The sequence below is a fragment of the Uranotaenia lowii genome, chromosome 1 (genome assembly GCF_029784155.1).
Source record: "Uranotaenia lowii strain MFRU-FL chromosome 1, ASM2978415v1, whole genome shotgun sequence".
In the NCBI taxonomy this organism is placed as follows: domain Eukaryota; kingdom Metazoa; phylum Arthropoda; class Insecta; order Diptera; family Culicidae; genus Uranotaenia; species Uranotaenia lowii.
This window is the reverse complement of record NC_073691.1, coordinates 214,889,265-214,915,545: the sequence shown is the minus strand read 5'-3', so window position 1 is coordinate 214,915,545 and position 26,281 is coordinate 214,889,265. Positions and strand designations below refer to the sequence as shown.

General features: G+C 37.6%; 1 protein-coding gene across 11 annotated transcripts in view; it reads right to left on the bottom strand.

Annotated features, from left to right (window-relative positions):
* LOC129747528 (neurexin-3a) overlaps positions 1-26,281 on the bottom strand; it is a 200,796-nt gene that overhangs the window by 33,764 nt on the left and 140,751 nt on the right. For all 11 annotated transcript variants that reach the window (XM_055741795.1, XM_055741819.1, XM_055741835.1 and 8 more), the window contains 3 exons: positions 10,999-11,159; positions 10,366-10,392; positions 2-160 (listed from right to left, as the gene is read on the bottom strand). In XM_055741795.1, coding sequence (XP_055597770.1) covers positions 2-160; positions 10,366-10,392; positions 10,999-11,159 — 347 coding nt within the window. The remainder of the gene's footprint in view (position 1; positions 161-10,365; positions 10,393-10,998; positions 11,160-26,281) is intronic.

Genomic DNA, 26,281 nt, shown 5'->3' with positions numbered 1-26,281 from the left:
CCTTCCGCAGGCAGCCGACGAAGTTGTTGTGCACCCGGGCGCCCAGCAAGGCTCGCGGATTCACCGCACCACCCACGTAGACCCGGGACGACGACAGCATGGTGAATTTTCCGGCGATGTGCGAATGGTCGGTGTAGACGTCGTCCACCACGGCCACCAGCTGCGAAAAGTGGTAAGTTCCGCGAGAAACGGCAAAGAAACAAAAGTTATTCATAAGTTAGCGAAAATGGGAAAGGAAATGCGAATCGAATGGAAAGTTTGCCACCATCATCGTCGGCGTCGGGAGCTAAATAAGGATATCAACTTTTAATGATGTTTATTTGTTGAAGGATGTTGAAAAAATCGTAGAATCGGAAGCTTTTATGAGTCCAATTATTCGAAGCATAGACATTTTCAAACGTTATATTTTTTTTTTGTTTTATTTGGGATTTTAAGCCTCTAGGGTTTATTCATCCCAACGAACGTTATAATTACGATCTATACGAAAAATCTATAAAACATTTTAAAGAAATAGTTAATTATTGGAAGCATTATTCTGCTTTTACATACTTTGTTCAGTGAAAATAATTGCAATTACCTCCTTAGAAGGTATATTGACTGGATTAAAAAAAAACCTCCATAAAGAAAACAGATTGTTCCAGAACCTCTATAAAAATCAGCCAATGCAAGATGTGACATTTTCTTAATTGATTTTCCTTATTGATTGTGCGTCAGATAATTACGCTAAATTAGCACGCATTGATGGATGTGCACTACAGTTGCTATAGAAACTTATCACAAGGCTGAGCATTTTTTACCTTTTAAAACCTTTATGTTTGGTCGAAATTTTGACAATTATGTAGGTGCAGACATTCCAAAATTGCAATTTACGTCGAAACTTATGTAGGTACTCCTCGGAGAACTTACACAGCTGGCAATCTCCAGTTTCCATAACTTATCTCGTGCATACAACCTACTACTCTACTATCATCATTCATCTTGCTCACTAGAGAGATATAATTTATCTTTCCGTCGTTACAGCATCGATTCATTACCGGGGTCTCATCTGCTTATGCTTGGACAAGTATTGTGAGTGAGTTCAGACGGGTATCGTCCAAAGTTTCCGCTTAGCTGCTACCCAACAACCGTGCTGTCCGTCTCCCATCGAGACGAGGTAGGTACCAACAACTTTTTTCCCGGGGCATAATGTCAAAAAACAAATTTTCTATCTGCTATCGGGGGAACTTTGACCGAACTCATCCCCCGACTCCGAGAGCGATGAGAAGTGAAAAGCGAAAGAAATATAATGAGTAAACTTAATACCAATTAGCGTCTCATTATTTGCGTACCTACTCTTTCGTCGCGTTCCGGGAGGGTTTTCGGAAAAGGATGATGTGCTTTCGCGTGTCGGGAACTGCTGCGTTTGGAAGTGATGTTCCATCAAAAGCAACCCACATCTCCATTCAAGAGGTGGGGTTTGGCGAAGTTAGTTGGTGCGTGCTGTTGCTCATTAGGATGCCAGCAGCGCCAACTTCGTTCAATCACCTGTCAAACGGCATTAGGGAGAAAGTCAGCTTTCCACCAACAGTTGATAAACACTCTGCTGCTAGCTAGAACTATCCACCCACCCATTTACCGACTTATTTCAGAAGCGCTGCAGTCTTGCATAGGCAATACTAAAGTTTGAGCGGGCGTTCTCATTTCAGTTTTAGTAACGCCAAGAAGCGTCTCTTACACAGAAGAATTAATGTCTTCTCTGTCGGGGTAAACTTGAATCAACTACTATGTGACAACTCATTAATTCCCGCTCGTTGGGTTGCTTTGATGCATCACGTACCCGGTGGCTGTGCTGTGATGTGACACAACACCCGGCTTGCTTTGTAGCGGAGGAAATTGCCCAGCTGCTGTCAAAGGTTGCGATGAGGAGACAATTGTTTCCCAGTAGGGTTTAGCTACTCAGAGACAAACAATAGGACTAGAGACACTGTTTGTAAGGGGCTCCCTACTTCCATTAACTGTTGAGTTGGGTGAAGTAAAAGTTCTGAATTTGTCAGAGTATAACACTTCGAAGGGAAGGCACTGAAGCGGGAAAAAGAACGAGTCCTATGAACTATTTTGCCTGCTGAAATGAAAAGATCTATTCAGAGTGAGCAATGCTTTGATGCTGGAAGTGTGATGTAGTAATTTAAGCAATTCGAGTGTGCAAAAACGGGCTGACGTTGCACAATGAATGAATACGCAGTTGAAGGCTGTTTTGGACGTGTGATGAGCGCCAGGCCGTGTTCACTTATTTTAAAGTTGAGAGAAATCCATAAGTCCAATCAGTTCAGTTAGAGAACCGAAGATCATTTTTTTCAGTTCAAAATTTTGTCTTGTTTCGGCCTTGAAGATGTCACTTCTGTCCTTTTTATTTTTGATGGAACTGAACTTCTATTCTCCAAAAAAGGATTATCAGCTACGAAAGGATTGTTGACGATAGAAATTAGACACCTGTTTTTTAAGGTAAATTATTTTGACAATTTTGACAATCTTGAAAATTCTGACAATTCTGACAATATTGACAATTTTGTCAATTTCAACAATTTTGACAATTTTAACAACATTGAGAACTTTGACAATTTGACAATTTGAAAATTTGACAATTTTGACAATTTTGACAATTTTGACAATTTTGACAATTTTGACAACTTTGACAATTTTGACAATATGACCATTTTGACAATTTAGACAATTTTGTCAAATTTGACAATTTGGACAATTTATTTTGTCAAATTTGACAATTTTGCAATTTTGACAAATTTGACAATTTTGGACAATATTGACATTTTGAAAATTTTGACAATTTTGGACGAAATTGACAAATTTAACAATTTTGACAACTCAGGCAATTATTTTATTTATTTACATAGTATTCCGTCTCACGACATAACTTGACGAACATAATTCCTAAAATTCACTCGGTTCATAGCAACCGTTCTCCAATTTCTTGGGCACCCCACGTTCGCCAGATCACGCTCCACTTGGTCTAACCACCTCGCTCGTTGCGCCCCCGCTCGTCTTGTTCCTACCGGATTCGTAGCGAACACCTGTTTTGCAGGACAGTCATCCGGCATTCTCGCAACATGTCCCGCCCAGCGTATCCGGCCAGCCTTCACCATCTTCTGGATACTGGGTTCGCCGTAGAGTCGCGCGAGCTCGCGGTTCATCCTTCGCCTCCACACTCCGTTCTCCTGTACGCCGCCAAAGATGGACAACTCAGGCAAATCTGATAATTTTGACAATTTTGTTACTTTTGACAATTTTGACAATAATGACCATTTTTTCAATTTTGACATTATTGACAATTGTGACCATTTTGACAATTGACAATTTTGACAATTTTGATAATTTAGACGATTTTGACAATTTCCATTTGATGAAAATTTTGACAATTTTGATATTTAAACAATTTTGCCAACTCCGATAGCTCTGACAATTTTGACAATTTTGACAATGTTGACAATTTTGACAATGTTGACAATTTTGACAATGTTGACAATTTTGACAATTCCGACAATTTTGACAATTTTGGCAATTTTGACAAAGTTAAAGATTTTGACAATTCTGACAATTTTGACATAGTGAACAATTTTGACAATTTTGACAATTTGGACAATTTTGACAATTTGGACAATTTTGACAATTTTGATAATTTTGATAAATTTGATAATTTTTACAATTTTGGCAATTTTGGTAATTTTGACAATTTTGTCAATTTTAACAATTAATTGTAATTTGACAATTCTGACAATTTCGACAATTTTCACAATTTTTTGACAATTTTTACAATTTGTTCAATTTTGACAATTTTGTCAAATTTGACAATTTCTACAAATTTGACAGTTTTGACAATTTTGACAATTTCGATCAATTTGACAAGTTTGACAATTATGACAATTTTGACAATTAGGACAATTTTGACATTTTTGACAATTTAGATAATTTAGACAGTTTTTACGGTTTATTCAAATTTGTCAATTTCGACCAATTTGACATGTTTGGCATTTTTGACAATTTTGACAATTAGGACAATTTTGACAATTTGACAATTTTGACAATTTTGACAATTTTAACAATTTTGACAGTTTTGACGAAATTTTCAATTTTGACCAATTTGACAAGTTTGACAATTTTGACAATTAGGGCAATAAGGACAATGTTGACAATTTTGACAATTTTGACAATTTTGGCAGTTTTGACAATTTTGATAACCTCGACAATTCTGACAAATTTGACAATATCGATAGTATAGACAATTTTGACAATTTTGATAACTCTGACAATTTGGACAATTTCGACAATTTTGCCTATTTTGACAATTTTGACAATTTTCAAAGTTTGAATATTTGTGACAGTTTATAGTTTGTTGAGAATTTTGACAATTTTGACAAATTATAGTATTTTGAGAATTTCAGGAATTTTGACAATTTTGACATTGACGATTTTGACAATTTTGAAGTAAATTTTGACAATTGTGACAATTTTGACGGTTTTGACAATTTTGATCAATTTGACAAGTTAATTTTGACAATTTCGTCACTTTTGACAATTTTCACAATTTTGAAATTTTTAACAATTTTGACAGTTTTGACAATTTTGACAATTTTGACAATTTTAACATTTTTTATAATTTTGACAATTACCTCCCGATGTCCTTATTGTCTTTCTGGAGTACTAATTCAGTCCTAAACCGTTCTCACCGTGTGACCAATAACCAAAAGCTCCATTTATGACGATTCAAGCACAGTTCTCCCAACTTCACCAAAGTTAATGCTGCAGCCGCGTTCCATTCATCATCGTCGAAAATTTAAATGAAGATTATATCGCACCATTTCCGTGACAGCGGAAATGGATCAATTTATCCGATATGCATCAGGCAGCGCCAAGAAATCGTGTCGTGTGCTTTTGGAAAAGGTCAACCTTCGCTAAAACTTACGACTTCTTCTGGTGTGGAACCAACGTTTCAACCATTCAGCCCAAACTAAGCGGTTCTGAGCCGCTTTTCTCTCTCCTTCCTTTCTACGAAACACGACTCCCGAGGCAGCACAATCAATTGAATCAATTGATTGACTTTCGCATGTGAGCTTGGTTGCCTTCCTACGACGACCCAATCGACCGACTGTGGGGGTAGTAGAAACTTCGTAGAATTGAATTTTGCCAGCCAGTCAGCCAGCCATCGCTGGTTCCGATTCCGATGAACGGCAATATGTATTCTGTTTTGAAAGGACAGAATCCGTGGGTGAGCGAAGCAAAAATTAATTTAACTTTCAATTTCGAGCCTTGAACAATACTGACTGACTTGGCTGTCGGTTTTGTGCTTAAGCAGAGCACGATCAGACTTATGGTTTCGATAAGCAAGAGTAGTCCGAATTCGAAATGGGGTTCCCATTCATTAAACTTATTACCCGAAAAAGCAATTCAATTACTTGAAATTATGCGTCAAGTGAATTCATATGTTAATATTGAATTACAGAACCCCATTACCTCAAACCAATTGAAAGTTGCTAGAGTACAGGGTATCTCTCTTCAACAGACCTCAGTTATTAATTTCTGAAAATTTATCTATTTAAAAACTTTTTTCGCTTAAAACTTCTTTTTACAAGGAATAAAATTAAAAAAAAGACAAAAACTAAAACTCGTTACTTAAAGTTTGGGCGGATCCGAAAACCGTTAAAAATTAACCTGTCAAACTTCTGGAATGAATTCCATTACAAAAGAACTGTTCAAAATGCGAATGCTGTACGGCGGCTGCCTTCCGGGAGCAAGATATCTCAGTAGCTTCCGGGCACAAAAAGCGAAAGAAAGCGGCATCCCGGTTGTTCGTTCAAAATTCAACTCCTGGAAAAGTGAGAAAGTGAACATAAAGCGCCACCGATGCTATAGGCGAGTAGAGAACCTACACGGGAACTCGTAAGGATTTCGGTTTTTTTTCTCTCTCAACTTTACAGTCAGAAAGCTACTTCTTCTGGTGCTGGTGCTGCTGCTACTGTTACTGCTGCGGCTATTTGGTGGAGTAAATAAAAATGCAAATAACGTCATAAATTAGGGCACGGAATTCAGCAAAGCGGAAAACATCCCGTGAAATTTCAACTTACGAACCGAGGCAGGAGCAGAGCGAGTTTTGTTCACCTTTTTGGCTTGAAGCGTTAATTTGAAGTTGGCTTTCCGAGTTTTACGCGAGCTTTTTTTCTCTCTCTTCTGACAGTTGGTTGTTGTTGTTGGAAAATGAAGAAGTTGTAAATGGTATTTCGAAATTTGGCGTTTGCGAATATTTGTGAATCAAGTAGGCTTTGGCCAGTATAAGATGTGGTTTAAATGTTTGCAAGACATGTATCTGGTCGGTTGACAAAACACGTGTTTTGGTTATTTCCAGGAAATTATCGTTACTGGGTTGTTTTTTTTTTAAACTGGAAGATTCATAAAAAACAAACAAATTTTATGTATTGAAGAAAACTTCATGACAAAAGTTCCACAATTGATAGAATTTCCAACATCAAAAAGATAACTCAATTGATTTATCAATTAAATGAATAAAACTTTAAAAAATTTATCATTTTAGTCATTTCAAACCTGTGAATTTGGATAGTTTTGATATTTTGTTAATATTTAAATTCGATCAATTTAGTCGATATCATCCATTTGTAGTTTTTAACATTTTTGAAAATTTGGTTAAGTTTACCTATTTTGTCAGTTCAAAAAATGTTGTTTAGCTTAGCTTAACTGGCTTAACTAAGTTTATATGACTACTCACATCTCTCTCGAATCGTTGTACCCGAAATGCTTGAAAACTGTACTCAAAACGAATGTTAGTTAAAAAAAATGTTGGTTGTCTATTGAGTCAATTTTGACTTTTTGAAAAAGTTTCAAATCGTTAATACTGTTAGTTTGTAAATTTGTTCAATTGAAACCATTTGACTTTTTTTTTATTTATCATATTTGTCAATTTAGCCAACTTTGTCAATTTTGACAGGACAAATGATAAAAACTACACAACAAAAATTATGAAAATGATAAAAATGGCCAGAGAAATAAAATGAGTAAACTGACTGAATAATAAAAATTACATGATGAAAGCAGAGTGTCGCAAAATTGACGCAGAAAACCCAAATGACAAATATTAAATGCTTTTTTCATACAAAAAATTTTGTTTGTGTCATTTTCACTTTTTTTTAAATTTCTGTATTTTTGTGTTATTATTTTTTTATTTTCGTTTTTTTTTTCGGGGAGTTTTTTCGGCTTGCAGACTTGTTTTTAGCAAAAAACGACGCTTTGATTTACGTTTCCGTAAATCGAAGCGTCGTTTTTGCTAAAACAATAGTGCAAGCCGAAAAAACTCCTCGAAAAAACATATTTCCAGTCGAATTTTTCTACCTCAAAAAAAAAAAAAAAAAAAATTCGTAAATTTTTCGATTTTGTCATTTTTCACTCTATTTTCATTCTGTGATTTTTGGCGTTTTCGTCGATTCATTTTATCAATTTGCCATTTTTTCCCTATTTTATCAATTTTTGCTGATTTACAAATCTTGTTTATTTAATCAACTATGTATTTTGTCAATTCAGTAAATTTAGTTATTTTAGAAGTTTTGTTGATTTCGTCAATTTTGTGTTTTTTTCTCAATTTCTTGAATTCGGTCTTAATAATTTTGTCAGTTTTTTTTTATTTTGGAAAATTATAACACGTTAAAAAATTCTGTCAATTTTTTTTTCATAACTCCATTTTCCGGTGCGTACGTTGGCGTTTTTTCGGGAAAAATTACATAAGAGAGCTCTAATTTGGTTCAAAATTTTCAATTCCAAGGTTACTTTTTTCATAATTCAATGAGAAATATCGGGGAATCGAGGGTAGAATCAGCCATAACTCCATTTCCCGAAGATTGTATTGGCTTAAATTGTCCCAATTTGATTTCTCGGGAAAAATCACACACGAGAGGTTTGTTTTTGTGCAAATTTTTTCAGTTCAAGGTAGTGTTTTCTGAATTGTTCACAAAACAAAGGAGAATTATTGATTAAAAAGGCACTAAATCTCTGTTTGTAAGCTCGTGTGACGTCTGAAACTGTGTCCAATCGATTTTTCAGACATATTCACTAAAGCAAAGTATATTTTCATAAATTTGGTCCGTATAGGAAGGAAGATATTGAATTTTTCGCGGTTTATACACTTTTTTCCCTATTGCACAATGCAGCACAGTCATCCCAAAATTTAGACTGGGTTGTCATGTTAATCGGGTTTATTATTTTTAATTTTTATCATTTTTGTTAATTTTCCTTTTTTGGTGATTTATACCGTTTTACTATCAATGATGAATTTTATGTTTTTTGATGTGTATGTCATTATAGTTTATTCTTTATTTTATCAATCCTGAAAAGCTAGTTTTTTTTTTGTCATGTTGAAATTTTTTCACCTTTCGTTCTAGTCATTGTAGGCTTTTTTTGTTATTCATTTCATGTTTGTCAATTTGGGGAGTAGGCTTTGATTTTATTGACATCGCACGCATTTTATTCGAGATCCGTGACAATTTTTAATTAAATGAAGTTTTAAATGTTAGATTAAGAGTTTTTTCGGGTTGTATTTCTCTTAAATGTTTGTGAACTGCATATGGAGTTTATTGTGATATGGTGAAACAAAATATTTCCCCAACGCGGGTGAGCAATTGAAGTCAGAGAAATGTGCCATCATGGTAGTGAATTTTCCTCCAGATCTGTCGCTGTTTTCTTAGGAAAGATCGCCAATAGTTGGCCAAAAAGAAAAGTTGTTAGAAAAAAGATGCTGTAAACATGTGCAATATTGTAAAACAGTATAAATAATCCTACCAGCGTGGGTTCGCCATTGCTGTTTCTTGGGAAAAATGGAAAATATTTTGGCTAGTGAGTTGTCCCTCACATCTTCCACTGTTTTCTTGGAAAAGTCCGCCAATAAGCCAAAACAGAAAATCATTTTAGAAAAGTTGGTTCCCAATGAAACTGGATGTGCATTTCTCCAGATTTGACCGAATATGGAGCTTAAAAAATTGGGAAATGTTTTTCGGTAGAACAAACCAGGTTTAATGTTGCGAAAAAAGCGTTTTTATTTTCAGGTTTTCCAAACTTCCTGCTAAACCGGCTTACTGGGACCTGAAAAATTTCTATAGTTGTTATTCGAAGATTTCTTTCCTTTAGAGCAAGTTCACTGGTGTTGATTGAAAGTGGTAGAAATTATGACACTTGTAGCACGTTTTGAAAATTTTACTATGCAAAAATGTTTTCAAGATCTTTGGGCGTTAATTTTTTTTACAGCACGGTTTCCATTTCAGCAGTATGTGATAAAAAACGAGCTATTTTTGCATCACAGCATGTGAGAATATAACACCTGTTGTAAAAACTCTTGAAGGCCACGGATCTTGAAATGTTTTCCCATGGTAAAGTTTTCAAAATGTGCTAAAATGTCAAAATTTCTACCACTTTCTCCCAACACCAATGGACTTGCTCTTATAAATTCTGTTACATTGATAGTGTGGTAAGTTGTAATAATGATGAATAATATAAAGGATTTTTTTTAGTTCGAGCAGTTGGAAGGGGGTAAAATGGCTCAAACCTGTCCCAAGAAAGTGGTTGTCTGCAATTAACAATATTTGAATGTGGAATCGAGTCTTTCCGTATCGACTCGGGTCGAAAAACCTATCAGCCACTGGTGGGTTTTCATACATACATACATTCATGTTGTTTGGTATTTTCAATTTCATGTTGTTTGGTATTTTCTTTCGGTACCGTTTTTTTTATTTGAAAGTTTTGGCAATTTTACAGCTGTAATTTGATTTCTGTTTTGGTAATTTAAAGGTAGCTTGTCAACTTTTTTGGAATTTCACACTTGTAATTGCTTTAAATCTTGTAACCTTATTAATAACCTTACTGAGAATTGAAAAACGTTTTTTTTTCGACAATGTTGACAATTTACAAAAATGTACACAACTTCTTATTCTGAAATAATTTTTTCATTTATTTTTAGAATCAATTCCTTAAAGAATACGGGGTTTTATTTTTATTTTAACAAATTAAAGATTAGCTCCTTTGTTAAACTTTTCTATCAATTTGAGGAATTGTGCTAACTTGCTTTTTGTATTATTTCTTTCAAAACTTTCATATTTCGAAATTGATTAAATCTTCGAAACGTCAGGAATATTAAAGTGATGTTGGAAATACTCGAGGCATTTGAAATTTTTCAAGATTTTTAGTATAGAATTCGAGTGTCAGAATAGAATGCAAATTGTTAAAACATCATTCGGATGGCAAACTTTCTAAATTCAATTCGCTCCTACAATTGCCATCGTAGGTCTCAAAAATCGATTTGAATCGTAAATAGAATTTACTTACCCGACAGAAGCTGGTTATCGATGAAATCTATTACATCCACGGGAACGAGACGGCACAAGGCGGACGTTAAAGACACACGAAAAAAAAAAAACGAGAAGAAGAGAAAGAAAATGATGGCTATCGTCGTTGTCGTGAAATGGAATTTCAAAAATAGAACTGCTTGCAATTATCATTCACAACTGGGGCTGCTGCACACTGCACCGGATGCAGGTCGACAGGCAGCTTGCTCGCTGCAATGGGTCATCAAAATTTCATTAATTCGAGTTTTTTTTCTTCTGTGCTGTATGGTCGTTGCTAGAGCGTCTTCTATTGCACTGTTCGAAAAAGCTGATTAATGTTGCAAACAAAGTGGTTGATTTTTAATGTTATCGTTTTTGAAGTGGATCCATTTTGATTTTGTGCTATTGTTGCTAATTTTGTTGATGTAATCCCTATGGTCGCAGTCTCAGACACCTTAACTCCACTTTGTACGTAACTACTGTTTTTGAAGAATTTTTTTTGCTGTTCCCTTAAAAACTAAAGTTCGGAAGCTATTGAATTCGCTTTAACGCGAAAAAAACTGACAGTGCAAGAATGTAAGAGCCGATTTCGGTCATTCGAAAAAGAAGAAGAACCACATAAAATGAAGCTTACCTCCTGTATCCGCCGATGCACCGTAACTTTGTGCCACTGGTGGTCGTCGAAGCGAACCCGGGCCGGCTTGATGTGCATCTCCTGTTTGCCGTTGGACAATCCCATCGTAAGCGACACTCCGCCATCCCGGAGGGCCAGGTTCAGGTAATCGGTCCCGTGGCCTGGTTATTTTTTTTTTTCACCAGCAATTCCACGCCGCCACCGCAAGAATCGAGGAGGGAGGATGTTGATGGGGTGGGTGGGCAAGGAGAAGTTCGACCAGAAGCAGTAAATACAATCGATGTAGTCGGTAGTTTATTGTTGGCGTTGAGGGATGGAGGAGAAAAAGAAAACGAGATTAGGTTAGTCGTGTATTTATTTTAGTTGCTTGAGCGCTTTTCCGAAAGAAATCGATTCTTTCTCTAGGAAATAGCTTTCGATTGGTTATAACTAGGGAGGTTCTGCTGGCAAGAGTGTAAGAATTGTTTCCGCAATGGGAAGTTTAAATTTATGAGACACATTGATAAACGGTAGACCTAAGAACATTTGCTTGAAGCACGTGGTACTGGTTAAATTGTAAAACATCTTGACCCCAAACAATTGTTGAATCATGCAATTGCATTAAATTGAATCTTTATTGTTGATGAAAGCACCAACGAGTCGGACTCTATTACAAAGAAACTATATTCGTGATTGAGTTAAGCTTCGAATCCGAAAGCGCGCTTTACAAACTTAAGACGAAAGAGAAAAAATAAACCGAATTCGTGACAGATTTATTCGTCCCCCCGAACATTCCAAGAGTATGTATGGGGTTATTAGCTTTTCCTATAAGTTTTCGGGCCGCCATCGTCGTCTTCCTTTGTCGTCGTAAATCTCGCGGGCAATGAAGTTGGCCAAACAAATTGCATGTCGCGCTGTTAGCTAGCTTTTGGCAAAGGCTTTTCCTGGCTGCCTCAACTCGATTGGGTCACAGCCACGGGCCACAGCACTCATGATGATGATGATGGCGTGGCGATGATGATGACGATGATGATGATGATGATGATGTTTCCCCTAAAAGCTTTTTGATCGATTGGTTTTCGCGTTCCACAATTTGCTGTTGCCTCTCGGTTGCTTTTAGTTGAATGTGGACGATGCTTTAAGGATTCTTCACTTAGAACATTCCTAAATTAATCGAAATCCCTGCTGATATTTTTTTAAACTGCATTTAACACTTTATACAAGTTTGACATTCCAAATGTAATAAAAGTTATTCCAAAAATAATCTTAAACAAAGATTAGTGTCCGTATTCGACAAGTGCTATTGTTTGGATGGGGTCACCAGTGAAATCGCTTTTCCTGATGTTTGGCACACATGGGGAAGATTTTCCGGTAGGAGGTTTTGCCTTCATGTGGTTAGCAACAATGGGCAGCCCGAAGTTAATGAAAAGTGCATTGATTTGGTCGGTTGGCCGACTTTTAAGGGAAACAACTGAAGAATGAGGCTATATGGTGTCTGTTTCTGCTTCTATGTCAGTTATCATGAAGCCATATTGATGGATCAGAATTTTGGAGAATTAATTTGACACTCCTAACTAAAACCGCTACATTTCCGGTTTATACAAATTTTTATAGTTTTGAAAACCTTGTAACTCATAATGTCATACAATATTCAGCTAAAATTTTTCTATTTTTAAATTCTTTGAAAATTGATTGATATCATTATCTGAGAAAACTCTTCACTTACATACCTATCAACCGCAAGCAAAGTTCAATCTACGATCAAGCCGATTGGGTCAACTTTGAAAAATCCATAGAAGACCACCTTGATCCAGACATTGCGTATGGAATTGAAAAGCTTTACAGTTTTACAGAAGATGGAATGTTTGACCCTTGTCCAAGGTAAGCGACGAGACAAGAGAGCCGCACATTGAGAAAAAATGTAATGGCTTTCGCATTCCGTTTATGCCGTTGAGCTAAGTTTTGGTGCTCGCGTTGTTCGATTGGTAACTTATTTAATGTACATTCAAACTTTTAGAAACTTTCTGAGTGCTTAAAATTTAATTCGAGAGTAGTGAAAGTCGTTTTTTTAATCAACTGTGATAAATAATGCAAAATTCAAGGTGGCTTCAACCGATGAAGTTCGGAAATCGTGGCTCCAGAGAGTAATTGAAGCTGTCAGGAAAAGTTCCATCCAGTGGCTGATCCATTCTCGTAATCAGCCACTGGATACGTTAAGCAATTCAACAAGGTCAATCTTATGTGAATCTGAAGAATTTGGGTTATAAACTCTTATATTTTAGTCGTGGCTCCAGAGAGCTTCAATATTCGTTTCGTTTTTTTCGATAAAAGTCGTTTTACCATCTTTGTGGCATTTTTTATTACCATATTGTTGTACTTTTTGGCAACTTATCTCGCGCAGGATGTTCAAAGAGTACCATCTACTAAATGCTGATTTGAGTAGGGCCACAATCAAGTTTTAATTAATTTTCTGTTAAATCCGGCAGTTGATTCTTCTATCGCTTATCTAGTTCGTTTGCTTTACGATTCGCTCTTTTAAATTTCATTCATTAATACAGTGTCGGACAATAAAATAGGACCGCTCTAATGCAAAATATCCAAATCACCTTCAAACTGCCAATTCAAATATAATAATATGCGACACCTAGCGGCAAGCACTTATTGTAGTATGCCATCTTTGTATACTGCACGTTTGTTGCAATCAAAGCAACCCGTTTGTTCTACTCGACCAGAAAGCTGTCAGAGGGTGAAAAAAGTCGCGTCATAAAATAAGACCAGCTCATCGGTTTGGCTGTTCCGGCATTTTCAGCGCTCTAGATTTGAAGAAGAGGTGTTGTTTTCGGTGTTGTTTGTCCATTTTCGTGTCCTGGTAAGTATTTCCCATAAAATTAACCATGTAAATCATGAAAACAAACAAAAAATAAAGATTTCCTTCCTTCTACTCTGTTTTCAGCAAAAAAGCGATGGGTCGGGCACTGCACGGAGGTCCAGCGAGCGATCATCCGGAATCTGTACAAAGCTGGCAAAAGCCAACGCGAGATTGCCGACTACTTAGGAAAGTCGAAAACTTTCGTTTTCAACGCGCTTCACAGCACCGACAAACGGGAACTGACCAGCCGCCCCCGCAAATCGACGCCGAAGGACGATTCGGCAATCAAGCGGGCCTCGCAAAAGGACCTTTTCAAAGCGTCCAAGCAGATCAGAGACGAGCTGAACTTATCTGTGCGTCCCCGGAAGGTGCCGATGCTGGCGCCGAAGCACTTTAAGGCGCGGCTGAAGTATGCGAAGGGCCACTTCGATTGGGTCGGTCCGGAAAAGGAGAAACTATGGAGAAATGTGCTGTGGTCGGATTAGACCAAAGTGAACCTCATCGGCTCGGACGGAAAGAGTTGGGTCCATCGCTCACTCGGCTGTGCGTATATGCCCCAGTATACAAATAAAACATTCAAACATGGAGGAGGTAGCATCATGGTGTGGGGGTGCTTTTCTTGGTACGGGGTGGGTCCCTTGTACTGGATCGACCGGATTATGGACCAGCATCTCTCTACGCCCAGATACTTCGGGAAGTAATGCTGCCACACGCCGAGTAGGAGATGCCCCTAAAGTGGCAGTTCTAGCAGGACAACGACCCCAAACATACCGCTAAAATTGTTAAAAAATGGTCCCAGGATAATAAGGTAGACGTTATGGAGTGGCTAGCACAGTCCCCTGATCTAAATCCCATAGAGAACCTATGGGAAAAAGTTAAACGTAAGGTGTACACCGAAAATTAAAAAAAAAACAAGCAGCAGCTGTGGGAGAGAATCCAGGCGGTGTGGTACGCTATCCCGGTGAGAACGTGCCAAAAGCTGGTGGAGTCGATGCCGAACCGGGTGCGAGAAGTGATGCGTTTTTTAATTTTTTTTTACCATGAACGGATTTACGGATTTACGGATGATTTTAATTTCTTCGAAGAATGGAATCTACAATTTGTAAATGGTTTGATGCACTTAAATGAAATTTTTTTTCTCAAAGTTTTGTCACTTTCTGTTTTGGATTGAGCTGTGGTCCTATTCTATTGTCCGACACTGTACATAAAGTTTTCATCTCCATTTTCAAACAACTTTTTTGTTTTCGAAGTTGGAAAAATTTAAAAAAATATAAAAAAAATCTTTGAAATACAGACCCCGTTCGTTTTTGGCAACACGTTCACAATTGTTCAATTTTAATGTATTCAATACAAATTTTTTATGTTCTAATCGTAATGTGATCTAATTTAATACTGATACTAGTAATAACCTATTTGAAGTCAATAGGCAGTCTGTTAAACCACTCACTTCTAGGAGATCGACGATGGAAAAGGCACAAACTTAAGGTTATCTGTAAAACGAAACATAAAACTAGTCTAGCTCTCATACATATGTATATTCTCATGATCTTTTCATTCATCAGTCGATAAATTCAGAGACTCAATTGTAGTAAGACAGCAAATAATTAAACAACACACTGTCTTCGATTCCATACTCTGTCGTGTCATAAAACAACTCGAAAAAAAACTCAAACTTAAATTAAACCATTACTCTTCGTGTCAATATTGACGATAATTAGCAAATAGCGCTTGTAAACCCTGGCTGACGATCATCGGTATCGAATAACAGCCATCAGAAATATGCAAATGACTCGCGACAGCCGCCGCTTTTCGATGACAATATGGATTTGCAACAATGTTGAAAAAGTTGATAGGTAGTTGTAATGGTAGTGCATCAGCAGATGACGAGTTTTCTTTTTTTTCCTTCCGTTAACAGCCGCTTTTCCGTTAACAATTTTCGTTGAAGCCAACTGTACACCAACTAAAAGTGGAAGTATGATGGTATGCAACTGATGGATGGACAGGTTCGGGACAGCAGTCAATTATCGCATATCACGCGACCGACCAACCCATTCAACATGCACTTTCCCCCCAAGGATCTTTACTCAAATAGCATCATTAAATATAGCTAAATTACCATTTCATAGTTCGATCTCTGTGGCAGCCCTGCTCCTGATGATGATGATGATAATGATGATGGACCAGCCAGCATGAACAGAGCGTGCACTCCGAACAGAGCAGATCAGGGCTGCGTTCCATTTTTTTGCAACCACACAACCAACCAAATTATCGTGGGAACCCTATTCAGTGTAAAATTGGCCACATTAAACTTTCATTAAAGCCAGTACTGATGCTAGTTTTCGAGGGCTGGCGTGACATGCCATAGCAAGCTGGGATTTTTTTTTGAAATCGGCTGCTATATAGGTACTTCAAGTCGTCCTTGTTGCAGCCACTGGCTTCGTAGAAAGTAGGCGGGAAGATGGTGGAGGAACATGGTGGGTGACTTAATGTCATAGTGAATCGATTTTTTTTTATCGCAAGCCGTTTCGGGAGTGACATTGGTGGCTTAACTTGAGCACTTTGCATGGGAACTTGGAAAATTCCTTCAAAGGGCCGCCGCGAAAATGCTAACCGAAAACGATAGCACGATGACATGGTGATTTGACATAAAAGCGGAATACGAAATTTTCTCCAGCAAGCGAGAAAAAGGAAACGAGCATTTTTAAAATATATATATTTTCTGAACTTTTAATAGCGAGCAAGGGGCAGGAATCTCGCTTCGAGGAGCAAGAACCTTTCGCTGACGTTTTTATGCATAAAAAATGGAAACTGAAATGCACTTTTCATGCTTAGTTCACCAGCCTCGGTTTTGGGTGAAGGGGAAAATGAGAGATGACATTTCACCATTGCACGGCAGCCCATCGCCTACTAAGTGAAAAGTTTTGAATCCCACATTCGTACAAACACATGGAAACACATGACGAAAAAAGGTCCTAGGTATTCGAGTAGAAAATTTGCTGAATTTGGTCCTTTTTATTCCACCAGTAGAAGCGATACGGTGCATGAAATGATCCCACCCCTTCAACCCGAGAAGGGAGTCCCACCAGAGTTGGACGTGTTCACTGGAAGGCAGGCGGAAACTCGTGACACGCTTGGGAACTTGGGGTTGGTTTAAGCTGTCATACACTATGTGTGGCAAACGCTGAGTGGTCTGGGTTGGAACTTTTTTCTTCTTCTTCGATTCCAAATGCATACACGAAAAGAGGTAATTAGAGTGGGAAGTCGTTTTTTACCTCCTTGTATACCACCGAAACATGCAAGGATCTTCTACAACCTCATTGAAAAGCTGCTGTTTACGAGGTTTCGGTACTCTCGATAACAGTTCCTAACTTTAATGATGCAAATGTCATTCATGAACGTTTCATGAGAGGAGGTTAAGTATTCAGTTAGTGATTCCGTAATGTTTTCAACAACAAAACTGACCTGCTAACGACACGGTGCAAGAAAATCACGCTAGAAGAATCATTACCACCAAATGCTTACTTTGATTTTATACGTTCTTCAATAAGGTTTTGTTCTTGGAAAAATGTTTTAAATTTTAGTGAATAGTTAATGGCGAATTTAAACGAATATTTTTCGGAAGCCCCACAAATTTAATCAAATGAGAAAAGCCTCTCTATTTTTTTATTCTATCGAACGCAAAAGTCCCACTGGCCGGCCACTGGAAGTCGAAAACTCACGAGTGTGCACTTTAAAACTCATCAACAATTCATTCTCCAATTATCCAGCTTCGAATCCGGAGAAGTTCCAAACACATACACACACATTTACACACACCAAAAACTTGACCCGAGCCGATGGTTTCCCGTTTCTGGCGGGCACACGTACACACACCTACACATAGATCCCATTCACCTGGCATCCCTAGATCCAAGTCGATTGCGGACACGGAACCGGAAATCAATATTTTTTCTGCTATTTTTTCCTCACTCTTGGAGTTGAAGGTTATCAACTCGGGCTTTTGATTAATTTGTAGAATTGAAACAATGAATTCTCTCGAAACAAAGATTCTTTCTTGTGAAAATAATATAAAAATAACATTAAAATCATTTCTGTGTCCTCTGTAAAATTCGTGAAGAAATCCCACCCCGTTGAAATCAATTCATTTGGAAACAAACTTCACAAACGTCAAATCGAGTGACTGCGGGTGACATTGAACACTTGAAAATCTCACAGCGTCACCCATAATGCAAACAACTGACCAACTCTCGACTCCTCGTCAGTTTGGAAGTACACACCATTCATTGGAGTCGACGCCTACTTAGCTCCTACTTTTGAGCGCACACACAAACACACACGTGTCGTGTAGAACATGCTCCATTCATGCCGTTCTTCGTTTGGTTGGTCAAACAGCAGCAGCACTGACTGCCATGATGTAACTGAAGGATCATCGAGTTAATTGGCTTGTCCGGCAGTTGTCCTTTATTGTTTGGAGCTGCTGCTGCTGTTGCTGACAGACGAACACCATTGGTGGTGGAGGTGATGTTAGTAGGAAGTAGTTGAACACACCCTGGGCATTGGGCTGGGATTGGTGCCGCCGACACTTTCACTGAGCGAAGACTCGACTTTGATTATGGGACCCCGTTGTGAGACCGTACCCCTACTTACTTGACCGTAACGCTGCGGGACCAATATCATCATCTTTCAGTGTTTCAGTCACCCTGTCGCCCTAGTACCTATGTAGGCCTACCCACAAGTGAAGGGGATGTCGACACCCATAGCCTACTTTAGTGCCTGCTGACTGACAATCGAATTTATAAAAAAAAATGTGTGTGATCGTTATGAACAATAGTCGAGATTGTACAATAAGTAAGTTACACCTGAAACTACAGCTTTGTTCATCTGGAAAACCCATGATTCAATGTAATTTATGTAAATTTTCTGTTGGTTCCATATTGTATCATCACTTGGGAAGGAAGGACATGGAACATTTTTTGGGAAAGTACTTCTGATTAATTAACCAAAATTTCATACGCGTACAGAATATACTTTAAAACAGATACACGGTGTGTTCCGTAGATGAACTTGAAGAAGAAAAAATAGTAACGCTAATTTTTACATAGAAAGAAAGTACTGCTTTTTCTGGTTCATTTTCACCAAAAATTAAAATATTTGGTCGGTGATCTCCATACACTTTTTTTTTGAAAATTTTCTATTTGAAATATTTTAAAAAATATGTTTACATATTTTAGGTGTTTTATTATTTCAGAGGTGCTAACTCTATTACTTTTTAATATTTATATTATTAGGTACAACTAATTTACTCAACAATCTCATCAAAAGCTATGGAAATTAGCTATGGTCGGCGACAAATGAGGCACGTGTTGCTTGTCTGCGGGCTTGAAGGGTGTCGATATCTATGAGGTGGCATTGATTTTCGTAGCTAGGAAAACGAAAAGGGTCTTGTCAGTTCAGGTGTCTAAGGGCATATCGCAAGAATCGTCGCTGAATAGCCTCGAGCCGATCGACACCGTTCTGGTAGTAGGGACACCAGACAGCTGAAGCGTATTCAAGGATGGAACGAACAATGCTGCAGTATAAGCTTTTGCTTTGTCAATCACGTAGTTGGTGTGTGCCTTGAATTCCCGGCGCTGATCTAAGATTACGCCAAGATCGTTAACGTGGTTCACACGTGAGATGGGTTCGTCTCCAAGGAAGTACTCCGTAATTAAAGGGTGCCGCTTACGGGAAAAGCTGATGACTGCACATTTGCTGCGGTTTAATGGCAGGCAGTTAATGTCGCACCACTCAGCGAAGAGGTTGAATTGACATTGCAGAAAATTTATGTCGTCGTTGTCGTTTATGGTGTAAAATAGTTTTAGGTCATCAGCATAGTAAAGTTTGGGGACGTCGAGGAGTGACAACACGTTGTTGAAATAAATTAGGAAAACAATCGGTCCGAGATGGCTACCTTGGGGCACACCGGAGGTGGCAAGAAACTGCCTGGAAAAGGTGTCACCCGTTCGAACAATCAATTTACGACCAGTCAAGTAACTGCGGAACCAGCCGAGTAGAGTACCACTGAATCCTAAGCGTTCGAGTTTTCCGATGGCAATCTCATGATTCACCTTGTCGAATGCAGCGGACAGATCGGTATAGACTGCATCGTTTTGAGATTTGGCAGCAAAATTTTCATGCACAAAAGAAGTGAACGTTAGCAAGTTAGTTGTCGTAGAGCGTTTGGGCATGAATCCGTGTTGATCATTGGAGATGTTATTCTTGCAGTACGTGAAGAAAGGATCCAAAACCACCAATTCGAATAGTTTGGCAATCGATCGTAAGGCAGAGATTCCACGGTTAATGTTAACATAACTCCTATCTCCTTTTTTATGTACCGGGAACATGTAAGCTTCCTTCCATAGTAGAGGGAAGGTGGCTCTATCTAGCAAAGCTTGAAAAATGAGCCGAATAGGGGTCAGCAAAAAAAAAGCATAAAACTTTTTAAAAAAGCAGCTGGTATCCCGTCCGGGCCCGTAGAAAAGGAATTCTTAAGCTTCGCTGCTGCAGAGATGACTGCTTCCTCGATTTCAATACCATTTATTGAAAAGTCCAATAGCAAAACCAGGCCCGTGCGAAGGACCCGTCCATGGGGGGGGTTTTCGAATTTCAAATTCAGCTCAAAATAATAGCAATACCAAAAATAAACCATAAAAAAGGAAAGAAATTTCTAACACCGTTTTTCACTCATGATTACTACACAAACTAAAAATAAATTAGACTGTGAAAAAAAAACAGAGTATTCAATCATACCAGAATGAAAGTTTCAAATTTTTGGTAAGTCATTGATATTTTTTTTTTCAAAATTATGTTATGTTATTCTGAACTAGAAATTTGTTTCAAAAGAACTTCTAAGCTAATTTAAAGTAAACGTTTCCAAATCACAGAGCTTAAAAGAAATCTGGATTCTAAAATAAATATCCAATCTGGTAAAAAACTAGCCATGATTAGTTTTTAGGAAAATAATAATAATTGTTCATTTTTATCCATCGTTATCAAAATTCTGTTCTTAATTTTCAACTGAAAGGTGATTGAATAATTCCGCTGTAGTATTTTGAATTTATACACAAATATTCAATCGCGATTAAAAATGTGAGTTTTTGATAACTGAAAAAAATCTTTTTGAAATTTGGAGAATTTATTCAATTTTTGATGGTTTAATTTAATTTGATAAAAAGAAGAATAGATATATTTATTATTCTTTGCCAGTGCCAGTGCCAGTGAAAGAAGTCAGAGAAAAATCTTATTTATAGAAAAATAAATGGCTTAAATAGTTCATTTTGAAGTTCAAAATACTGACTTCATGTTCAATTATACTTACAAGGAAATGTTAGGAAATGGGTAATTTCATGAATGATCAATGAAAACTGATGAAAATTGAAAGAGTTCCAAGTTACAACAAAGATTGTAACAAAAAGCAAATACAAAGTTAGTTAACATTTCGCATGAAAATTAAGATTAAAGTTGCTACCTACTTCAAATCAAGTTTCAATTAAGACCTAAGGGCTTATGCGTCAAGTACACAAAAATTCAGAATTCAAAAAACAAATTTGTTAAAATTATTTCTAAAATTTAAATATTTCGACTGAAAAATTCGGCAAGTTAATAAAAGAATTAGAAAAAACTGCACTTTAAAATTCCGTTAATTTATTTGAAAATTTAAACAAAATTCAGATAATTTTTTTTGAACATTTCTGGAGGTTTTTTTTTTATTAAACACGTTTCACCATAAAAATTTACATAATTTAATTGATGACTCAAGGCAACAGCATTTTGGTGCTTTATTTTTAATGATTGATTTGGTAGATTTTAGGGGTAAGAACTTGAATCTTTTATTAAATTTGGTCGAACATGTTGAGTTTTGGTGATAAGGAGTTTTAAAATATATCAGTTTTAAGTGAAATCAAAAATTGATAACTGATTAACTAACAAGCCTAAATATACGTAAAAATCTAATTCTGATTCTGTTTATCATTCTTCATCCAATTAAAGGATATTATTATGATGAAAATGATGCATGATCTAAAAAATTTAAAATTCAACAATTTAAAAAAGGAAAGATATCATCACAAGTACTTTTAACATAACTGTAAAAAGTGTAAATAAAAATTGATTTTATTTAACACATTTTTTGAAACCTTCAAAAAGATTACATGATTTCTTAGAATAAATTAACGGAATTCTATGTTAATAAAATAAATAATTGATTTCTTAGAAATATTTAAAATTCAGTTTAGTTTAAAACTTTTTAAAAATTTTAAATGAAAAAAAGTTAAAAAAAAAACATAAAACTTTTTTCGCAGAACTCAAAAATACTTGAATTCTTGAGGAAAGTTGATAATCCATTTAAAACTTTAAGTTATGAATGATAGGTTTTGGATTTGATTTTTTGTATAAACAATGCAGAAATTTCTCAAATACTTTTGACTTATTTTCAAATGTCATTTTAATAACAAAAGTTGATAGAAATATCGCATATTCAGATTCAAGGTGTCCAAATTATTCGAAATTACCTTTTTAATTCATTGCACCTCCGGAAAATGAAAATTTTGTGGCCTTGTGTAAATTATGTGTTGTGTTGAACATTCAGAAAAACAAAAACACTTAATAAAATTTAGTCGAAATTGGTTTCTTGAATATTTTATATCAGCATAACATTTGTATTAAAATAACGGTTTTTTAAATAAAAAAAATAGTTCGTTTCAAACTCTGTGCTTATTTAGTTACACTTCTTAATAAAAACTAATTTTGAAGACGAAGTAGGGTTTTTGTACGTCAAGATTTGAGTTCCTATACAAAAGATTAATTTAATTGCAATTTAGAACCAAACTTAGTTTCAATTCGTAAACGTCGAATAGTATCGTAGATCGAAATGTCTCAAGTTAAGGGTGATTTATGATTAAATTCCGCCGGAGGCTAGAAAAATTCTTGACTTTTTTGTTAACACTTATTTTCAAATACATTTTAACATCAAGTAATTTTCCGTCGTTTCGGTGAAAATTTTACTTAGAAAAAATCTTCATGGGGGGGGGTTAAACCCCTAAAACCCCCCCCGTTCGCACGGCCTTGAGCAAAACGTTCCTGACAGCGCTAGCTAAATGTTCTGGGCATGTTGAAGCTGAAGTGAAGATACTGGAAAATTTTTGGGCGAAGAGATCGCAGATTCCACGGTCAGAGTTCGCCGTTATGCCGTCCAAAAATATGTTTGAAGGTATACCAGGTTCTTTCCGCTGACTATTTACGTGTTTCCAAAACGATTTTGGGCAAGACTTGAGGTTACGTTGTACGCGACGTAGATAGTTACGGTAACAAAGTTTACTGGCTTTTTATAAACGGAGTTAAGTCTACGATATATATCCCTAGTGTAGGATGATTTTTGCTTCTTGTAGTTTCGAAGAGCACATCTTTTTGCCGTCTTCAGTTGTCGCTGTTCAGTCGTGATCCAGGGGATTCGCATGTTTCCGTCTCCAGAGTGCTTTGGAACGTGGCGATCGATGACATAATTCAGAATGTGTGAAAAGGTATCAGCGGCAGCGTTGGGATTGATAAGATCAAGCTCAGATATCCAGTCAATAGTGCCCAGAATGTGAGAGATGTCGTCGGAGTTAGCGTTCTTGAAGTCGAGGTAGAAGTTCGCTGGTTTCTCTACTGTAGCGTTCAACCTAGTTACTTCAAGTGATGGCAATTAGAGCAGGGTGATGTGGGACTACTTTTACAAACGGTGCAGGAGCGAATTCGATGGTCGGTAAACGAGGCCCATCATTGGCAAAGCAGAGGTCCAGCGTACGACCGTATTCGTTCACCACGTCGTTGATCTGGCGCAAGGTCGCGGAACTCAGGGAGTCCAATAAGATGTTTGAAGGCGCCGAAAAAGTAGAGCGTGCTGGGTCTGGGTACAGAAAGCTGCCATGGTTGGAGCACCACTTCAAACCGGGCATATTAAAGTCGCCAATGGCAAGTAAGTCATCTTCTGGAGCGCAGAAGGAACTAACTTCGAAGATGTAGCGAGAAAACGACTCAGCGAGGGCAACATCTCTTGAGCGATCAGGTGGCAGATACACTACACATACGTAGAATTTTCGGTTTACAAGATCAATGCGAATCCATACAAGTTCCAGATCGCACCAGGGATTGTTGTCGATGAGCTGTGTTGGAAGATTCAACTTCACGGCAAGTAGCACCCCGCCTCCACTGGACTTTTTTGCTTCGGTCACAGCGGAACACTGCGTAATCAGAGCCGAAGATCTGACTTGATAGTGTGCGGTCATTCAGCCATGTTTCCGTGAAGGCGATGACGTCATATTAGGAACACGAAGTTGCGAGCAGGTTCACAGACGAACTCAGGACCGGGACGACTGATGACGCTGGCAGGAATCAGCGCGACTGAGTCGAACGGCTCAGGGGTCTCCGAAGTGCCTAGCTCGTTGCATCCCGGTGCAGAAATCCCAGAATAGTTGGAGATGTTCTCGTTGGGCGGGTGGTTGCCGAAGTAATACTGGCTGGAGTCAGCGCTGTTGGTACGACTGGAAACCGAAAAAGCGTCACGCGGTGTAAAAGTTCCAAAGGGCAACTTATACTTGCCTGACGATGCAGGCTGGAGAATCTCATCTCCGCAATCGAACTCAGGGCCGGGACGACTGATGCCGCTGGCTGGAAACAACGCGACTGAGTCGAAGGGCTCTGAGGTCTCCGAAAGGCCTGATACGTGAAATGTGAAAACGCTTATCTTGATGCGATCTGGTGTTTAAATGTTTGGCTTTATTTTGACTTTAGGAACATTAAGAAAATCATGATTCTTAAGTACAAGACATCAGTTTAATGCTTCTCCTGAGTCAAATGACTCAGAATTCATAAATTTATAAATTTTTCATCTTCTTTTGAGCCAATGAACATTATAAGAATGGAGTGATTTGCGTTGTGGGTATGGCTGTTTGATGTTTAGTAGGCTTTGATTTTTGATTAAAAAAACATACTATACTAAAGAATATATATATTGATAAATGTAAGTTTATTTATGTCTAGAAGGTGTTTATTTTTTTCTCTAAGTAATGTTACGCTTAGCTTCCAGGAGCAAACAATAATTCGATTTCCCAAGTTAATGTGAGTAAATCAAGAATCAGGTCCAACTCCTCCCTGAACACTACCCAGCATGAATGACAAACAGTCAAATGCAATTAGTTGCAGGAAGTGGACAGAGAGAGCCAGCAACCGAAAAGGAAAAAAAACCAACCGTTCATCAAATCAACCTACCAGTGATAGTTTTTTTTTCTGTTGATCGAGATTACGTTTTCACTTGGTCCAATGAGGAATTTTGTTGCAGTTCTAGAATCCACCATCTATCTACCCTAGACCAATCAAAATCTTATGCTCGAAATGGTGAATCGAAACTCTGCTGCCGGAGGATTAATTCTCACACGTTGACACTCATCTATTTTCATTAGTGTCCCCAGAGTCGGTCGAATAATAATATGTACATCTGCTTCATAGGACATATGCTCAATGCTGGTAAATATGGAATGGACCAAATGGCAAAAAGAGCGGCGCTTAAGGGCGAACGGGGGGAAATGCGATGAATTGATTGACTTACTGCCTGACTGCCAGCCTCTGCACCCCTTCCAGAATGATGTCCGTGGAAACGTCAACAACAACAAAGGTTGAACGGTTCATTTACTCTGGGGTGTTTGAGAGATAAAAAATAACTACCACGTAGATACTTACAAACACATAGGAGTATATCGATTGATTGATGAGCCTCCCGATTGACAGAGATTGCATTGGGTATGATAATTTTGGCCAAAATTGCTCATCATTATTCATCAGCGTTCATCGATTATGATGGCAGCTTTTATCAGCGGCTTGGTGGGAAAACAATTACCCAACTATGTAGCCGCCCTTCAACCTCAAAGTATCAGTGTTTGGATGAACGGCTCCCTGGTTTTGTTGTTCAATCGCCTCGATCAATTGGTCGAAGCTTAAAAGAAAATAAATAAACCGCACACAACACCGTTATCTTCGTTACAACCAATGTTCACCATTTTCTCTTAATGAATGGATGTTTTCCGGGTGGATTATTGGCTCCAAAGTGGGTGTGTGTATGTGTGTGCGTGTGCGTGGGTGTGTTTTAGGTTCCAATTCCAACTAAGCGCATTGAAACTGCCAAGCCAAGACGGTGGGAATTGTGAAAGGTCGCTGGACGATGATGATGGCTTAACCGTTTTCATCGACCGTTGTACGAGGATAAAAAGCAAAACAAAAAAAGAAACGTAGTGACCTGTGTTTTTTTATTCTCTTTGTTTGCGTGAACGTTCGCATGAACGAGTTGGAAAACTAAATCCGTGGGTTTTTTCCTGTACGGGTGGATGACTTGATTGGATTATCTCAGCTTACTAGGATCCGGTA